This window comes from Mytilus edulis, chromosome 5, assembly GCF_963676685.1.
Source record: "Mytilus edulis chromosome 5, xbMytEdul2.2, whole genome shotgun sequence".
Classification (NCBI taxonomy): Eukaryota; Metazoa; Mollusca; class Bivalvia; order Mytilida; family Mytilidae; genus Mytilus; species Mytilus edulis.
Genome location: NC_092348.1, coordinates 5,657,509 through 5,673,082, shown reverse-complemented (window position 1 = coordinate 5,673,082; position 15,574 = coordinate 5,657,509). Strand labels below are relative to the sequence as shown.

The 15,574-nt window shown below is 30.5% G+C and overlaps 1 protein-coding gene across 1 annotated transcript in view; it reads left to right on the top strand.

The window, feature by feature from the left end:
* The window catches only part of LOC139522670 (E3 ubiquitin-protein ligase rnf213-alpha-like), a 107,157-nt gene that overhangs the window by 15,054 nt on the left and 76,529 nt on the right, over positions 1-15,574 (top strand). The window contains exons 15-20 of the mRNA XM_071316138.1: positions 4,640-5,220; positions 6,164-6,317; positions 6,810-7,030; positions 7,332-7,484; positions 9,935-10,096; positions 14,824-15,463. Of these exons, the coding sequence (XP_071172239.1) occupies positions 4,640-5,220; positions 6,164-6,317; positions 6,810-7,030; positions 7,332-7,484; positions 9,935-10,096; positions 14,824-15,463 (1,911 nt within the window). The remainder of the gene's footprint in view (positions 1-4,639; positions 5,221-6,163; positions 6,318-6,809; positions 7,031-7,331; positions 7,485-9,934; positions 10,097-14,823; positions 15,464-15,574) is intronic.

Genomic DNA, 15,574 nt, shown 5'->3' with positions numbered 1-15,574 from the left:
AAAATTATTATATAAAAATTCAGATAGTACACTTTAATTTTTTTAATAACTTTTTCAAATCAACATGGATTTTCATCAAACTATGCAGCTATCTTACATATATATCAAGCTTACTGAATCCCATTTCATTTAGTGTTTTGTTGTATTGCTGTAAAAATTTAAGAATTAAAGTAATTTTTGTAAAAAAAAGCTAGGATTTGCAATTCGGACAAAATAGAGATAGTACACTTTAATTTTTTTAATAACTTTTTCAAATCAACTTGGATTTGCATCAAACTATGCAGCTATCTTACATATATATCAAGCTTACTGAATCCCATTTCATTTAGTTTTTTGTTGCATTGTTGTAAAATTTAAAAATTAAAGTAATCTTGGTAAAAAAAGCTAGGATTTGCAATTCGGACAAAATAGAGATAGTACACTTTAATTTTTTTAATAACTTTTTCAAATCAACTTGGATTTGCATCAAACTATGCAGCTATCTTAAATGTATACTAAGCTTACTAAATCCCAGGTCATTTTGTTTTTTGTTGTATTGCTGTCAAATTTAAGAATTAAATTAATCTAGGTCAAAAAAGCTAGAATTTGCGGTTCGAACAAAATAGAGATAGTACACTTTAATTTTTTTTATAACTTTTTAAATTCAACTTGGATTTTATTGAAACTATATAGCTACCTTGGTGATGTATTCTTCTTACTGAATCCCAGGTTGTTATAAAGTTTGTTGTATTGCTGTCAAATTTAAGCATTAATTTAATCTAGGTAAAAAAAGCTAGGATTTGCAGTTTTGACAAAATAGAGATGGTACACTTTAATTTTTTTCATAACTTTTTCGAATCAACTTAGATTTTCATCAAACTCTACAAATATCTTTGCAATATATTGATCTTACTGAATCATAGGTTGTTATTTTGTTTGGTGTATTTCTGTCAAATTTAAGAATTTAATTAACCTAGGTCAAAAAGCTACGATATTAGAAATATATCTTTTCTCATAATTTGGGAAAAAGTATACATAAAATATTAATATAATTCCTTTAATGTTTTATTCCTTTTGATATACACTATATAAATATATCAAAAAGGGATGAAACATTAGAAATTATTAAAAGAGTTCTTCTGATTTGTGGTGATTTATAAAGCAATACCTTCTGCTTGGGGCAAACTTATTAAAAAGATCACATCTACCAGAGAGTTTTAAATTCTAAATAACATTTATTCAAAGTTGCAACATCCTGTTAAATCTAAATCGCAGGGCTTTTAATTCACTAGATAAGTAATACACGAGTTTAAGAAAAGTAGGGCTTTCTTTTTACCTGTAAAACTCACGTGTACTGATGTAATTAAATCATGTATAGTGTCATGTCATTAAATTTGACAAAAATATATTTTAAAACTTCATAACAACCTGGGATTTAGTAAGATCACCAAGGTAGCTATATAGTTTTAATAAAATCCAAGTTGATTTGAAAAAGTTATTAAAAAGCTTAAAGTGTACTATCTCTATTTTGTTCGAACTGCAAATTCTAGCTTTTTTGACCTAGATTAATTTAATTCTTAAATTTTACAGCAATACAACAAAAAACTAAATGAAATGGGATTCAGTAAGCTTGATATAAATGTAAGATAGCTGCATAGTTTGATGCAAATCCAAGTTGATTTGAAAAAGTTATAAAAAAAATTAAAGTGTGCTATCTCTATTTTGTCCGAATTGCAAATCCTAGCTTTTTATACCAAGATTACTTTAATTCTTAAATTTTACAGCAATACAACAAAAAACTAAATGAAATGGGATTCAGTAAGCTTGATATATATGTAAGATAGCTGCATAGTTTGATGCAAATCCAAGTTGATTTGAAAAAGTTATTAAAAAAATTAAAGTGTACTATCTCTATTTTGTCCGAATTGCAAATCCTAGCTTTTTATACCAAGATTACTTTAATTCTTAAATTTTACAGCAATACAACAAAAAACTAAATGAAATGGGATTCAGTAAGCTTGATATATATGTAAGATAGCTGCATAGTTTGATGCAAATCCAAGTTGATTTGAAAAAGTTATTAAAAAAATTAAAGTGTACTATCTCTATTTTGTCCGAATTGCAAATCCTAGCTTTTTATACCAAGATTACTTTAATTCTTAAATTTTACAGCAATACAACAAAAAACTAAATGAAATGGGATTCAGTAAGCTTGATATATATGTAAGATAGCTGCATAGTTTGATGCAAATCCAAGTTGATTTGAAAAAGTTATTAAAAAAATTAAAGTGTACTATCTCTATTTTGTCCGAATTGCAAATCCTAGCTTTTTATACCAAGATTACTTTAATTCTTAAATTTTAAAGCAATACAACAAAAAACTAAATGAAATGGGATTCAGTAAGCTTGATATATATGTAAGATAGCTGCATAGTTTGATGCAAATCCAAGTTGATTTGAAAAATTTATTAAAAAAATTAAAGTGTACTATCTCTATTTTGTCCGAATTGCAAATCCTAGCTTTTTATACCAAGATTACTTTAATTCTTAAATTTTACAGCAATACAACAAAAAACTAAATGAAATGGGATTCAGTAAGCTTGATATATATGTAAGATAGCTGCATAGTTTGATGCAAATCCAAGTTGATTTGAAAAAGTTATTAAAAAAATTAAAGTGTACTATCTCTATTTTGTCCGAATTGCAAATCCTAGCTTTTTATACCAAGATTACTTTAATTCTTAAATTTTACAGCAATACAACAAAAAACTAAATGAAATGGGATTCAGTAAGCTTGATATATATGTAAGATAGCTGCATAGTTTGATGAAAATCCATGTTGATTTGAAAAAGTTATTAAAAAAATTAAAGTGTACTATCTGAATTTTTATATAATAATTTTTTTTTTACATATTGTAAAATTAAATTCTTTCATTTCACAGCAATAAATCAAACTACCTAATAAGCTTGAATTTTTTAAGATCAATATTTAATTTAGTTAGATGGGCTGATTTACACCAGTCAAAACTAAATTTGAAGGTCAAGACTAGTCGAGACAGGTCGAGACTGGTTGAGACTGAGTCGAGACTAGTCGAGACAGGTCGAGACTAGTCAAGACAGGTCGAGACTAGTCAAGACAGGTCGAGACAGGTCGAGCCTTGGTCAAGACCATTTCAGACTACACAAAGATCATCAAGTACTGAATCAGACTAATTAAGTAAAGTCGAGACCTAGTCGAGACCTAGTCGAGTACACTTAAGTACAGTTAAGTACAGTCGAGACAATGTCGAGACTAGTCGAGTAAAATGTGTGCTCGATTTTACTGGTCGAGCACAAAAACTGGTCAATTCAGACTCTGAGGAGTTTGTAGTGCAACTCATTCAAAATTTTGACCCAATTGCAATTTGTTTTATTAAATCAAATTGTTCAACTGGTCAAAAATTTGAACAAACTGTTCAGCCAAAATGTGAAAGTGCAAAGTGATAAAATAAATCATACTTACAATCCTATAAGTCTGTAACTCCACTGTATTGATGTAATTCCTAAATCAGTCTATCAATCTGTATAGTTATATTACAGCCATTACCATACTAAAGGTGAACTGTTTTATTTTGAATTGCTATAAAAATGTCAAAACTAAGCTTTTATAGAGTTTTTCTTTCGAAAAGTATTCTATATTTATAAGTATCATACATTATGTGAATAAAAACATTTCATATTCAGTAAAATATGTATGAAATAACAATATGCTTCCTTGCGGAGATAACCTAAAATACTATTCTTTTGAATAAAGACTTTTTGAAACCAAAAAGCGATTATCTCCCCTTCCTACAAACATATTGCAATTTCAAATATTTTACTGAATATAAATGTTTTTATTCACATAGTGTGTGATTCTTATAAATATAGAATACTTTTCGAAAGAAAAACTCTATAAAAGCTTAGTTTTGACATTTTTATAGCAATTCAAAATAAAACAGTTCACCTTTAGTATGGTAATGGCTGTAATATAACTATACAGATTGATAGACTGATTTAGGAATTACATCAATACAGTGGAGTTACAGACTTATAGGATTGTAAGTATGATTTATTTTATCACTTTGCACTTTCACATTTTGGCTGAACAGTTTGTTCAAATTTTTGACCAGTTGAACAATTTGATTTAATAAAACAAATTGCAATTGGGTCAAAACTTTGAATAAGTTGCAATTGGTGAATAGCAACACTAACAGTCAAGTCACTGTAATTAGATATTTAAAGTTTACAAGTAATGGAACAATTTTGATGGGACATTAGATGATAGAGTCTACGTTTGAGTTTGTCTCTTTCCAAAGACTTTTCTTTTCTATATTCGACTTGGGATTCGGTTTTAATGTGATAATTTTGTAGGATATCTATGAACACGTTATCTTGGTACTGTAGCATACTGTAATTCGCCAAGATCATTCTTGAAATTTCACAGATATATATTTCATTTTAATTTTACAAAATTTACGAAAAAAACAAATATGACTGACATGCTCTAAAGGTGTCTCCTGACTTTGGAAAGGCAAATAAAGAATGTGGCATCTTGTTTGAAGGTGCCAACCCTCCCCTACTCTAGGACAGTTATGTGTATATAGTATCTTAAATTGGTACATGTCTTGAATTTTTGCAGCTGATACTGCTCTACTGGAAACTAAACTGAAAATTTTCAATGCGCCTGAAATGGTTAGTTTGAACAAACTTGTTAAAACAGTCTTACTAGAAAATTTAAAAGATCCTGAAAATTACCGGCCTATTGTAATAGTCTTTGAACTTTGTCCAGAAGAGTTAGATATACTGCCAAAAATTCTAGAATGCTGCAAAAGTTTACTTTTCATGAAGATCTGGGAAAAGAAAGGACTTGAACAACAAAAGCAACTAGGTAGGAATGTGGGCATGAATGAGGTTTTTGAAAAAGTGTGGCAACCAGCTCTTGAACAGTGGAAGACTTTGAGCAAGAAGTTGAAAACAGGAGATATGTTTTTCACAGAGTTTGAAAAATGGTTCAGGACAAAAGATAGCAGTACTTTGCAGAAAGAGTTCAGATTACTGGATAATGTAGGAGATACCAGTTGGATAAAAGAAAGATTGTACCAGATCCAGCAACATGGGACTATTAGGAACTGTGTGCATGGAGCTAAAGCCATTATGGAAGTAGTCAATGCATTTGATTTAAAAGGAGATTTTAGTCAAATACAAGAGATAATAAAATTGGTAAGTACCTAGTACAAATGTTATTTTGGTTCATTAAAAGGATCCATGTAGGCAATTATAAACAAACATATGGTTTAATTTTGCTTTCTATCCTTTAAGTATGCTTCATCTTTGGGTGAGATGAGCTTTTCCAACCACCCTGCATCTGTCATCTTTGTTTTCGTTGTCCATTTAACTTTACAAATATTTTCTAATCTGAAAATTTAACTTTACAAATATTTTCTAATCTGAAACTATCAGCCAATTTACACCGAACTCCAGGTTGCACTTTGTAAATTACAGCTGTTTATCAAACCACACCTCTTTTGGGGAGATTAAGAATATTCATAGATAATTAATTTTATTTACATACTGGTTCCCAGTTCTGATCTGTAGGTTGCATCTCATAGAGATATTATTTTTGAATTTTACCAGCAAATATACATGTGAATGTTGTTTATATTGAAATCTGTGGTAACCCTACAGTCGAAGTAGCTGTAGTTAATAAATTTAGTGTTGATTTAAACTCTTAGAAGTTTGGGGCATAAAAACGTTGAAAATATGCCGCACAGCCCTATATTTTGACCTTTGAAAAAAACAGTAGTACATATGAACTTTCCATTCTAGGATATGATTTTTTTCAAAACTTCATAGTAAAAGTGGTACACTGTTTTAGTCGTAAAGGGAGTTCCTATGGGAAAATGCATTGTCAATATTTACAGAAATGCAACCTGCAATCAGCAATGGGGTATCTAGTTTGTGATAGTTGTCTGATTACTCCCTCTGCTGACAAACATTGCCAAGAAAACTAAAAATAGAAAATTTTTCTATTATCTTGAAAATTGCTGTAGATTTTCTTAGCTGTAATAGACAACTTATGTATAGTTCAACTATTAATTGAGAGAAAAACTAGTTGCAAAGAAAATTAAAAAAAATAACCATGTTTTCCCCTTTCATATTCCAGACTGGTGGTGAGGACACAGTAATGAAGAAATTGGACAATAATCTGCTGACTACTTGCTCTATACTAGGGGGGATAACTCATGATCGTTCTGAATGTCTGCAGGTTTTTATCAAATGTAAACCACTTGTTGATTGGATAAAAGAATCAATGCCAGGTAACAGTATTTACTTTGTTTGAATTCTTTTAAAATTGTTCCACTCATTATTGCTGTTTCCATGTATGAAAACAACATTTAGAGAACTCATTAGTGGGACTTAAGATAATTAAAATTATGTATGTTGCTTATACTAGTTAGTGTCATGAGTGCTTTGGCTCGATCATTCTGGTTATTTATATTTGTGTTCATAAGCTGTGTCTCTGTGTACATTTCTGATGAATACACATATACTGTAAAAGAAAGAAGAGTCTAATTATACTTTTAGTTGTGTCTTTATGATTAACCATACCTAAAGAATGTCAACATGATATATATTTCAGACTAGAGTGTTTTGGGTTGAATTTTATATTTAATATTGAGTTTTAGTGTATTATACTAACTTGCAAATAGATGCATTTGCATCTAATTAAAGTAGCTCATTTGGACATCTATATAGTTATTCTAGCTTACACTATTGTAATAAGATTTTTTTATTTAATTTTACCACAGCTGGACTGAAGGAGTTAAAAGTATTTGTAGACTTGGCTAGTATATCAGCAGGTGAAGGTGACATGGAGATTGCCAAGGTCAACTGTTTACATTCCGCTACAACTGGATATGCACCACTGATCTTTAATTTAGAAAAAGAATGTGATACAAAGATGTTCCTGGAAAAATGTGAGGTTGTTTGGAAAGAATTAGTTCCTAATCCTCAACTGCCACAGAAGTTGGTAAGAATTTTTATAGGCATTAAATTATTGAGACGCACTTTTCAAGTTTAGTCAGAGCATCTATGCCTAAAGATGGGTGTTCAAAATAAAAGATACAAGATTTTCTGTGTTCAAAGTACTTATTTATGATTCATAAGGAAATGTAGTCAAAATTTTGGATAGCTAGTTTGTGAATACTTGTGAATGTATGACCAAAAGCCATACAGGATAGCTTTATACACATCTAAACAATGTTATACCTTAACCAACATATATTCTGTATTGTTCATATATTATTTTATTATTTTTGTTTCATTTTCAGCTTGATACAACTAGACAGCTTGATTGGCTGCAATCAGTGAAGAAATCTCACGGATCTGTAGAAGTTACCTCCCTTGCCCAAGCTGAAGCTATCAATGGAAAGGGTATTTACCAAGTTGGAAACTTAGAGAAAAAAACATTTCTGAAAATTCCAGTAAGTTTTATTTGATTAAAGAATGTTTCCTGAATTTTATTTTTAAAACTCTGTTGAAGATAGAACTTATCATTATAAAATTGAGAATAACATGGGGAATATGTCAAAAAGACAACAACCCAGTGACCAAAGAGCAGATAACAATCAAAGGCCACCAATGGTTCTTCAACGTGGCGAGAAAATCTGCTACTGGAGGTGGGCCTCAGCTGGCCCCTAAATAAAAAAATATGTACTAGTTCAGTGAAAATGGACATCATACTTAACCCTTTCACCAATAGCTGCCCAGACAGAAGCTACTCTGAGACAATGGCTTCCCTGGATACTATTACTCAAGTGGGAGATCTTCATTTTAAATGTCAATAAAAACTTGTCTAGTTATTTGTGTCTTTATTTCATCATGTTCATTCACTAACACCATGTTCACAGTTTTGTTTATGTTTTGATAATTTTTTTCTTCATAAAATATTCAAATTTTCAGCATTATCTAGGTGAAATTCTCACAATTCTGCTCTTTGACCCAAAATCGTAATTTTTTAACCCAAAACGGCAAAATTTTGAAAAAATTTAATGAGGCTGTACAAATTCCTTACACTGAATGATGTCCATTCCAAATGTTTTGTACATAAAACGACATTTTATGTAAAAAAAGTATACTAGTTTGTCTTAAATTCTTCCATATTCTTTCAAAAAATATGTTCCCTAATTTCAAATTCTCGTTTATTCTGTAAATTTCCTCTGATTTTGACACTGTTTTCAACAAACGGAAGCGGCATGTTTACACTTTCAACATTGTATTCAACAAAGAAAGATATACTTGTGTTTGCACTGTTTTTAGCGGGAAATATAAAAGAGGTTTTCCGATCCCAGTAAAACGGGACTCATCGTCAGCTGTCTGAAGCGTAAATCCCGGTAAACCGGGACTCATCGGCGAAAGGGTTAACTCCAAAACATAACTGTTTTCCATCTGAGCATATGTTGCAATCTCAGGTTTTTTTGTTGACTGCTGAATGCTGTGTATTTAGATATTTCATTCAGTGTTTAGTTAAAATGCATTAATGTTTCATAGTGCTCTTAATGTTAGCCAATGTTCTAGAGTTTTATTCTTTGAGATTATTTCTTTGCACAGTTCAAAAGCAATAGGGAAATTTCAATACAGCATTGCAATCTTATTCAAACTGAACAATAGTTTTGATTCTATAACTATTTAAGTTTTTATGCCCCACCTACGATAGTAGAGGGGCATTATGTTTTCTGGTCTGTGTGTCCGTTCGTTCGTTCGTCCGTCCGTCTGTTCGTTCGTTCGTTCGTCTGTTCGTTCGTCCGTCTGTCCCGCTTCAGGTTAAAGTTTTTGGTCAAGGTAGTTTTTGATGAAGTTGAAGTCCAATCAACTTGAAACTTAGTATACATGTGCCCTATGATATGATCTTTCTAATTTAAATGCCAAATTAGAGTTTTGACCCCAATTTTACGGTTCACTGAACATAGAAAATGATAGTGCAAATTTCAGGTTAAAGTTTTTGGCTTCAGGTTAAAGTTTTTGGTCAAGGTAGTTTTTGATAAAGTTGAAGTCCAATCAACTTGAAACTTAGTATACATGTGCCCTATGATATGATCTTTCTAATTTAAATGCCAAATTAGAGTTTTGACCCCAATTTTACGGTTCACTGAACATAGAAAATGATAGTGCAAATTTCAGGTTAAAGTTTTTGGCTTCAGGTTAAAGTTTTTGGTCAAGGTAGTTTTTGATGAAGTTGAAGTCCAATCAACTTGAAACGTAGTATACATGTGCCCTATGATATGATCTTTCTAATTTAAATGCCAAATTAGAGTTTTGACCCCAATTTTACGGTTCACTGAACATAGAAAATGATAGTGCAAATTTCAGGTTAAAGTTTTTGGCTTCAGGTTAAAGTTTTTGGTCAAGGTAGTTTTTGATGAAGTTGAAGTCCAATCAACTTGAAACTTAGTATACATGTGCCCTATGATATGATCTTTCTAATTTAAATGCCAAATTAGAGTTTTGACCCCAATTTTACGGTTCACTGAACATAGAAAATGATAGTGCAAATTTCAGGTTAAAGTTTTTGGTCAAGGTAGTTTTTGATAAAGTAGAAGTCTAATCAACTTGAAACTTAGTTTACATGTTCCCTTTGATAAGATCATTCTAATTTTAATGCCAAATTAGAGAATTTATTCCAATTTCACAGTCCTTTAAACATAGAAAATGATAGTGCGAGTGGGGCATCCGTGTACTGTGGACACATTCTTGTTTTTATTAGAAACGGCTTACTGTGGATTCATTATTATTCGTTGAATACAAATTTTTGTGGGTTTCGTGGGTACAGGTTAACAACAAAATTAAATGTTCCACGAATGTTCAAGTTTTCAGCAATCCAAGATAATTGATACCCACGAAAATAAATGAATCCACAGTATTTTATATTACATAGGAGTTGACAGATGTATTAGAGCTTCGTGTCCCTGAAGAGGAGGGCAATATGGCTCAGAGAAACCATTACAGATATGATCAACTTCATGACCTCCAGTCACGTCTGATGTTAGTAGCAGGGAAAGCTGAGAAAGGCAAAGATGATGTTGATAGGTTTATGTTGGTAAGGTTTATAACACTTAGGAACAGAAAATGACATCAGAACTATCAAATACTTTTTGGAAGATAAATGTATTTTGAAAAGTAAACTACAACCCTGCTTTCATGATATTCATGTATTCATGAATAAGGTAGAATATTCATGAATATTCATGAATATTCCACTTCCATTCATGGTTACTATTCCAGTGTCAAAATTATTCATGAATAAGAAACATGAATTAGGTGGAATATACATGAATTCTTAATAACTGTTTGGAGACAACAAATAAATGTTCTTAAAATGCTAGTCACTTACTATATCATAGTATAATCAAGTTTACTTCATTCAAAATTGTTTTTTGGGGGTAATACAACCCTTTTTGTCAATATGAATAAACATGAATAAGAATGAATGTTTGGACTTAGAATTTTTTTGCATACATTTCATGAATAAGAATGAATAATGAGGAATAAATTTTGGACTTAGAATATTTTTCCATTGTGTGACAAACATGAATAAGCATGAATAAAGCTGCATGATAATGACTCAGAATTATTTGTGGCAAATGGCATAAAAATTGATAATGAAATTTGTTCTACACAGTCTAGGACTTTTGTATGTATATTTTTACTTGATTGTTGATGCTGAATAACATACATGTACATGTATGTATTCCACAGTTAAATGAAAAAAAATATGATGATAATTTTATTAGATAGCTCATGTAGGTGATATTCATAACATCTTCATACAAAACATGTAAGGTATTATAAATTTAATTTTATTAATTATCATGATTATAAAATATAAACATGGTAAAAAAAAAAAAAATTTCACATGAATTTACTTGAATGTTTGGACTTAGAATTTTTTTGGCATACATTTCATGAATTGAATAATAAGGAATAAATTTGGAAATGTTTCCATTGTGTGACAAACTCTAAAAAGTGCTCCTTTGCAAAATTCCCCAACAGTTGTTTTGAAAAATTATAATCCAAAAATATTACTAAGTTTAAAAAAATAAGTTCATATTTAATTTTTCCACCCCCCTTTTTTGAATTAAAAATTGGATGCCCCCCTTTAATACTCTTAAATTTCATTAATAATCATATCATAGCATTATTACAGCCATTCTCTTATAAACTTTATAAAAATATTTATTAAAATTTTCTAAACATCCAGCAATTTATGATAATGTGTGTAAAGTTAATAAGATTAAAAAAAAAACATAATTTTTAACACTGTAATCTCTAGCACCTCAAAAAGTAAGTTATCATTGCCCAACATTATCCTATATTCCTAATTTATATAGTTTTTATACATAACAAATCATTTAACAATATTAATTACTTTTAACCACACAGCTCTTCCTTTTATTAATTCAGATCTGGTTGTGTGCATTTATCAGATTGTCCCCTGCTGAGTTCACATCTGGAATTAACTTCCTTTAGTTCAGTCTCTGAATGGGGCCACATACAGGAAAATCTGCATATACTTCTTTTTAATAATGAAATAATGTTTTATTATATACTTTTATTTTAAATTAATATAAACCTTGAAACTGCCAGTATGTTTCATAAATTATAAACATTAAATATTTTTGACCTGTTCATTTATTTAACATTTATGCATGACTTACAAAATGTAAGAACTTATCCCTACAATGCCCCAACTGACCACTGGGAAGTAAAATACACACATGGTAGCTACAAGATTCAAATAATTTGTTGGTGCTTTTTAGAAAAAGATTGTGTTTAATCATGTTATTGTCAGAGGCAGAGTTTATAAAATTAGCACATAGAGGAACTTGGGAAAAAAGCACAGATTAATGACAATTCATTCTTTCCCAAACATTGCAGACTGGTGTCAATAATTATCATTATTAATGAATTACGTTTACCTATTGTAAAACACTTAAATGACTTTGACAAAAGATTACAATGTAGACAAATGATTACAAGTGACTGGGAATAGAAAAACGTCATAATGACGTCAGCAAAATGGTGTTTTTGACGCTTACAATACAAATGAAGATGTTTGATGAGGAGTGAAGTAATATAGCTGTCAAAATAAAGCAGATTTGTTATCAGATAAGTAAATTATATATATTTTGATTATATGTTTTTGCTGAATTACTATTTGTTGAAGCATTATATAATAATTATTGATTGATTCAAATAAATATAAAACACCAGAAAGTAGCCTTTACATTTTACAGTGTTAGTTTAATGATTTCCATTCAGGAATAACCGATAGATTTGTACAATATATTGTATTTCAAGGTAAAAATAAATCATGCTTCAGCCACTCTTATGATTGTGTGTGGGTAAATTAAAAGGGGAAAAAAGGGGGGTAGGTACATTATTTGAAATGTCATGAAAAGGTTGAAGTGATATTCATGTTGTTAATCTTACTCTATTGATATTTTAATAAAAACAACATTTATTAAATTAAGTTATTACATTGTTTTATACCTGTTAGAAACTGTTTAATCTTGAGTGTTTATTTATAAAAACAAATATCAAGTAAAATTGAGAAAGGAAATGGTGAATATGTCAAAGCGACAACCACCCGACCATAGAGCAAACAACAGCCGAAGGCAACCAATGGGTCTTCAATGTAGCGAGAATTCCCGCACCCGTAGGTGTCCTTCAGCTGGCCCCTAAAATATGCATAATAGTACAGTGATAATGGACGTCATACTAAACTCCGAATTATACACAAGAAACTAAAATTTAAAATCATACAAGACTAACAAAGGCCAGAGGCTCCTGACTTGGGACAGGCGCAAAATTGCGGCGGGGTTAAACATGTTTATGAGATCTCAACCCTCCCCCTATACCTCTAGCCAATGTAGAAAAGTAAAACAATAACAATACGCACATTAAAATTCAGTTCAAGAGAAGTCCGAGTCTGATGTCAAAAGATGTAACAAAAGAAAATAAATAAAATGACAATAATACATAAATAACAACAGACTACTAGCAGTTAACTGACATGCCAGCTCCAGACCTCAATTAAACTGATTGAAAGATTATGTCTTCATCATATGAATATCAGGTACAATCCCTCCCGTTAGGGGTTTAGTATCATACTATCATAAAATATATGAGAAGAACATAACCCGTGTCATGCCAACAACTGTTTTTTTAGAAATAAATGTGTTTAGTTCCGATGCAAAGACCCTATCAGTGAATCAATGTTAAAGCCAAAATATGCAATCTTTAATGACCTGACAACAGTATCGTAACTATATCCCCTTTTAATAAGTCTATTTAAAGGTTTTGTTAGTTTCTGAGGACTTTTGATTCTTTGTGGAGTGATTTTTTTATTTTGCAGGGGGGAACTCAGATGCATTTATTGATTAAAAGATCTGTTCAACTGTGAAGAATTTCAAGCAGAACAACTTCACCAAGATGTTATTTAGCATTTCTAGTTGGAAGTCCTGATACAGCAATTTTAATTACAGACAGGAAGAGAAGTTTACTTATGATAAAAACACAAAAAATGAAAATTCAAGAAAATCCTTTTTAATTATTTCATGAACTTTAGATGAACAGTTCATGAACTACAAGTGGACAAACAATGTTCATGAATTAAATTACTAATGAACAGTTCATGAACACAGTAGTTCATGTGTTCATGAATGATTCATGGATTGGTATGGTTCATGAACAAATTCATGAATTATTCATAAAAAATTCATGAACTATACATGAACAGGACATGAACTACAAATGGACAAGCGTGTTCATGAACTATAAAATCATGAACAATTCATGAATAATAAAAGTTCAAGAACTATTTTTGTTCATGAACATTAATGAACCAAAGAGTTCATGAACACTTTCTGTTCATGAATAGTTCATTATTCACTGGTTCATGAACGTGCTTGTCCATAGTTCATGTCTAGTTCATTAACTGTTCATGAATCATTCATGAATCATCCATGAACATTCATGAACTATTCATAATCATTTCGCAGGGGTCATGATTAAAAAATATTTTAAACTTAAATGTCTGTATTTGCTTTTGGTTTTCAAAAAACCTCTCAAGGACACTTATTTCAATATTCATGGTTAATCTAGAATATTCAACCATTCAATATTCATGGTTATTCTAGAATATTTAACCATTCAATATTCATGGTTATTCTAGAATATTCAACCATTCAATATTCATGGTTATTCTAGAATATTCAACCATTCAATATTCATGAAATATTCACATTCAAGGTTATTCTAGAGTATGTATTGAGCATTCAATATTGGGATAGATATATATTTTTCATTCATGGTGATTCTAGAATATTCTATCATGCATTATTCAAAGACATTCTATTTCATATTCATGAATATTCTATAGATAATTATTCATGTTAATTCTTGGTTATTCAGTTCATACAATATTCATGTATATTCAAGCTTATTCAGTTCAAACAATATTCATGTATATTCAAGGTGCCATTTAACATTCATGAATATTCATGAATATTCATGAACTGTTACCTTGAATATTCATGAATATTCATGAATATTATTCATGAATATTCATGAATTGTTCATGAATATTCATGAATAATTCAAGGTCAGGAAAGCAGGGTACCATGTCAAGACTGGTTGAGACAGTAACAAAAGATAATGTAGAATGCAAAGATACAAAGTTGATCGAAATAAGTTGCCAAGAAAATAATTGTACATCTTCTGCTGTATATGTACACCTGGTCTCATAGATTTTTACTGTTTTAGATCCTAGACTCAGTTGTCAGACTTGGTAACATTTACAAAAAGCTGGTAGCTGAAGGATGTGTGCTGTTTTCACAATGGCATGTAAAATTTCTATGTGACAAAGATAGAAAAGCATGTGCTTTTATAAACTTTGGATTTGGAGAAGAAAGGCTTACCTTAAAAGGTAGAATTGATGAGGAAAACCATGATGTCAGTTTCATTATTCCCAAGCTAGCCAGATTTCTGGAACAATGCCATGAGAAATGGCTGGACTATATTGACCAAAAACGGGAAAAGTATTACTGTCTTAATTTCTTCACAATAGATCAGATGGTGATTTTACAACAGGAACTTGTCAAGGTAGGATCTGCCCAAGAACCAGCTGCTTTGATTTATCCTTTGCTGTCTGCAGTAAAACATGGATGTACAAAGGACGATCTTGTTAAAGCCTTGTCTGCTGCCAAACTTGATGTTGATAGAGTTGACACTGAGAGGGAAACAGAGAAAGAAGATGAAGAGAAAGATAAAAATGAAGAGAAAGTAGAAGTGTCAGATGATTTGAAAACACAGACATTTTTCAATGAAATGACAAAATCTGGATACCCCTTAGGGTTAGCAAGAGAGGCATTGAAACATGTAGAGGCTGATGATATAGATGGAGGTAAGGTTGGACAACATGCCTGAATAGTAAAAAAAAATGAAATTCAATTAGAAGCAACATGTTTGAAAAATAAAGTTAAATTATTGCAAAGGAAATCAACTGTTCATGAGA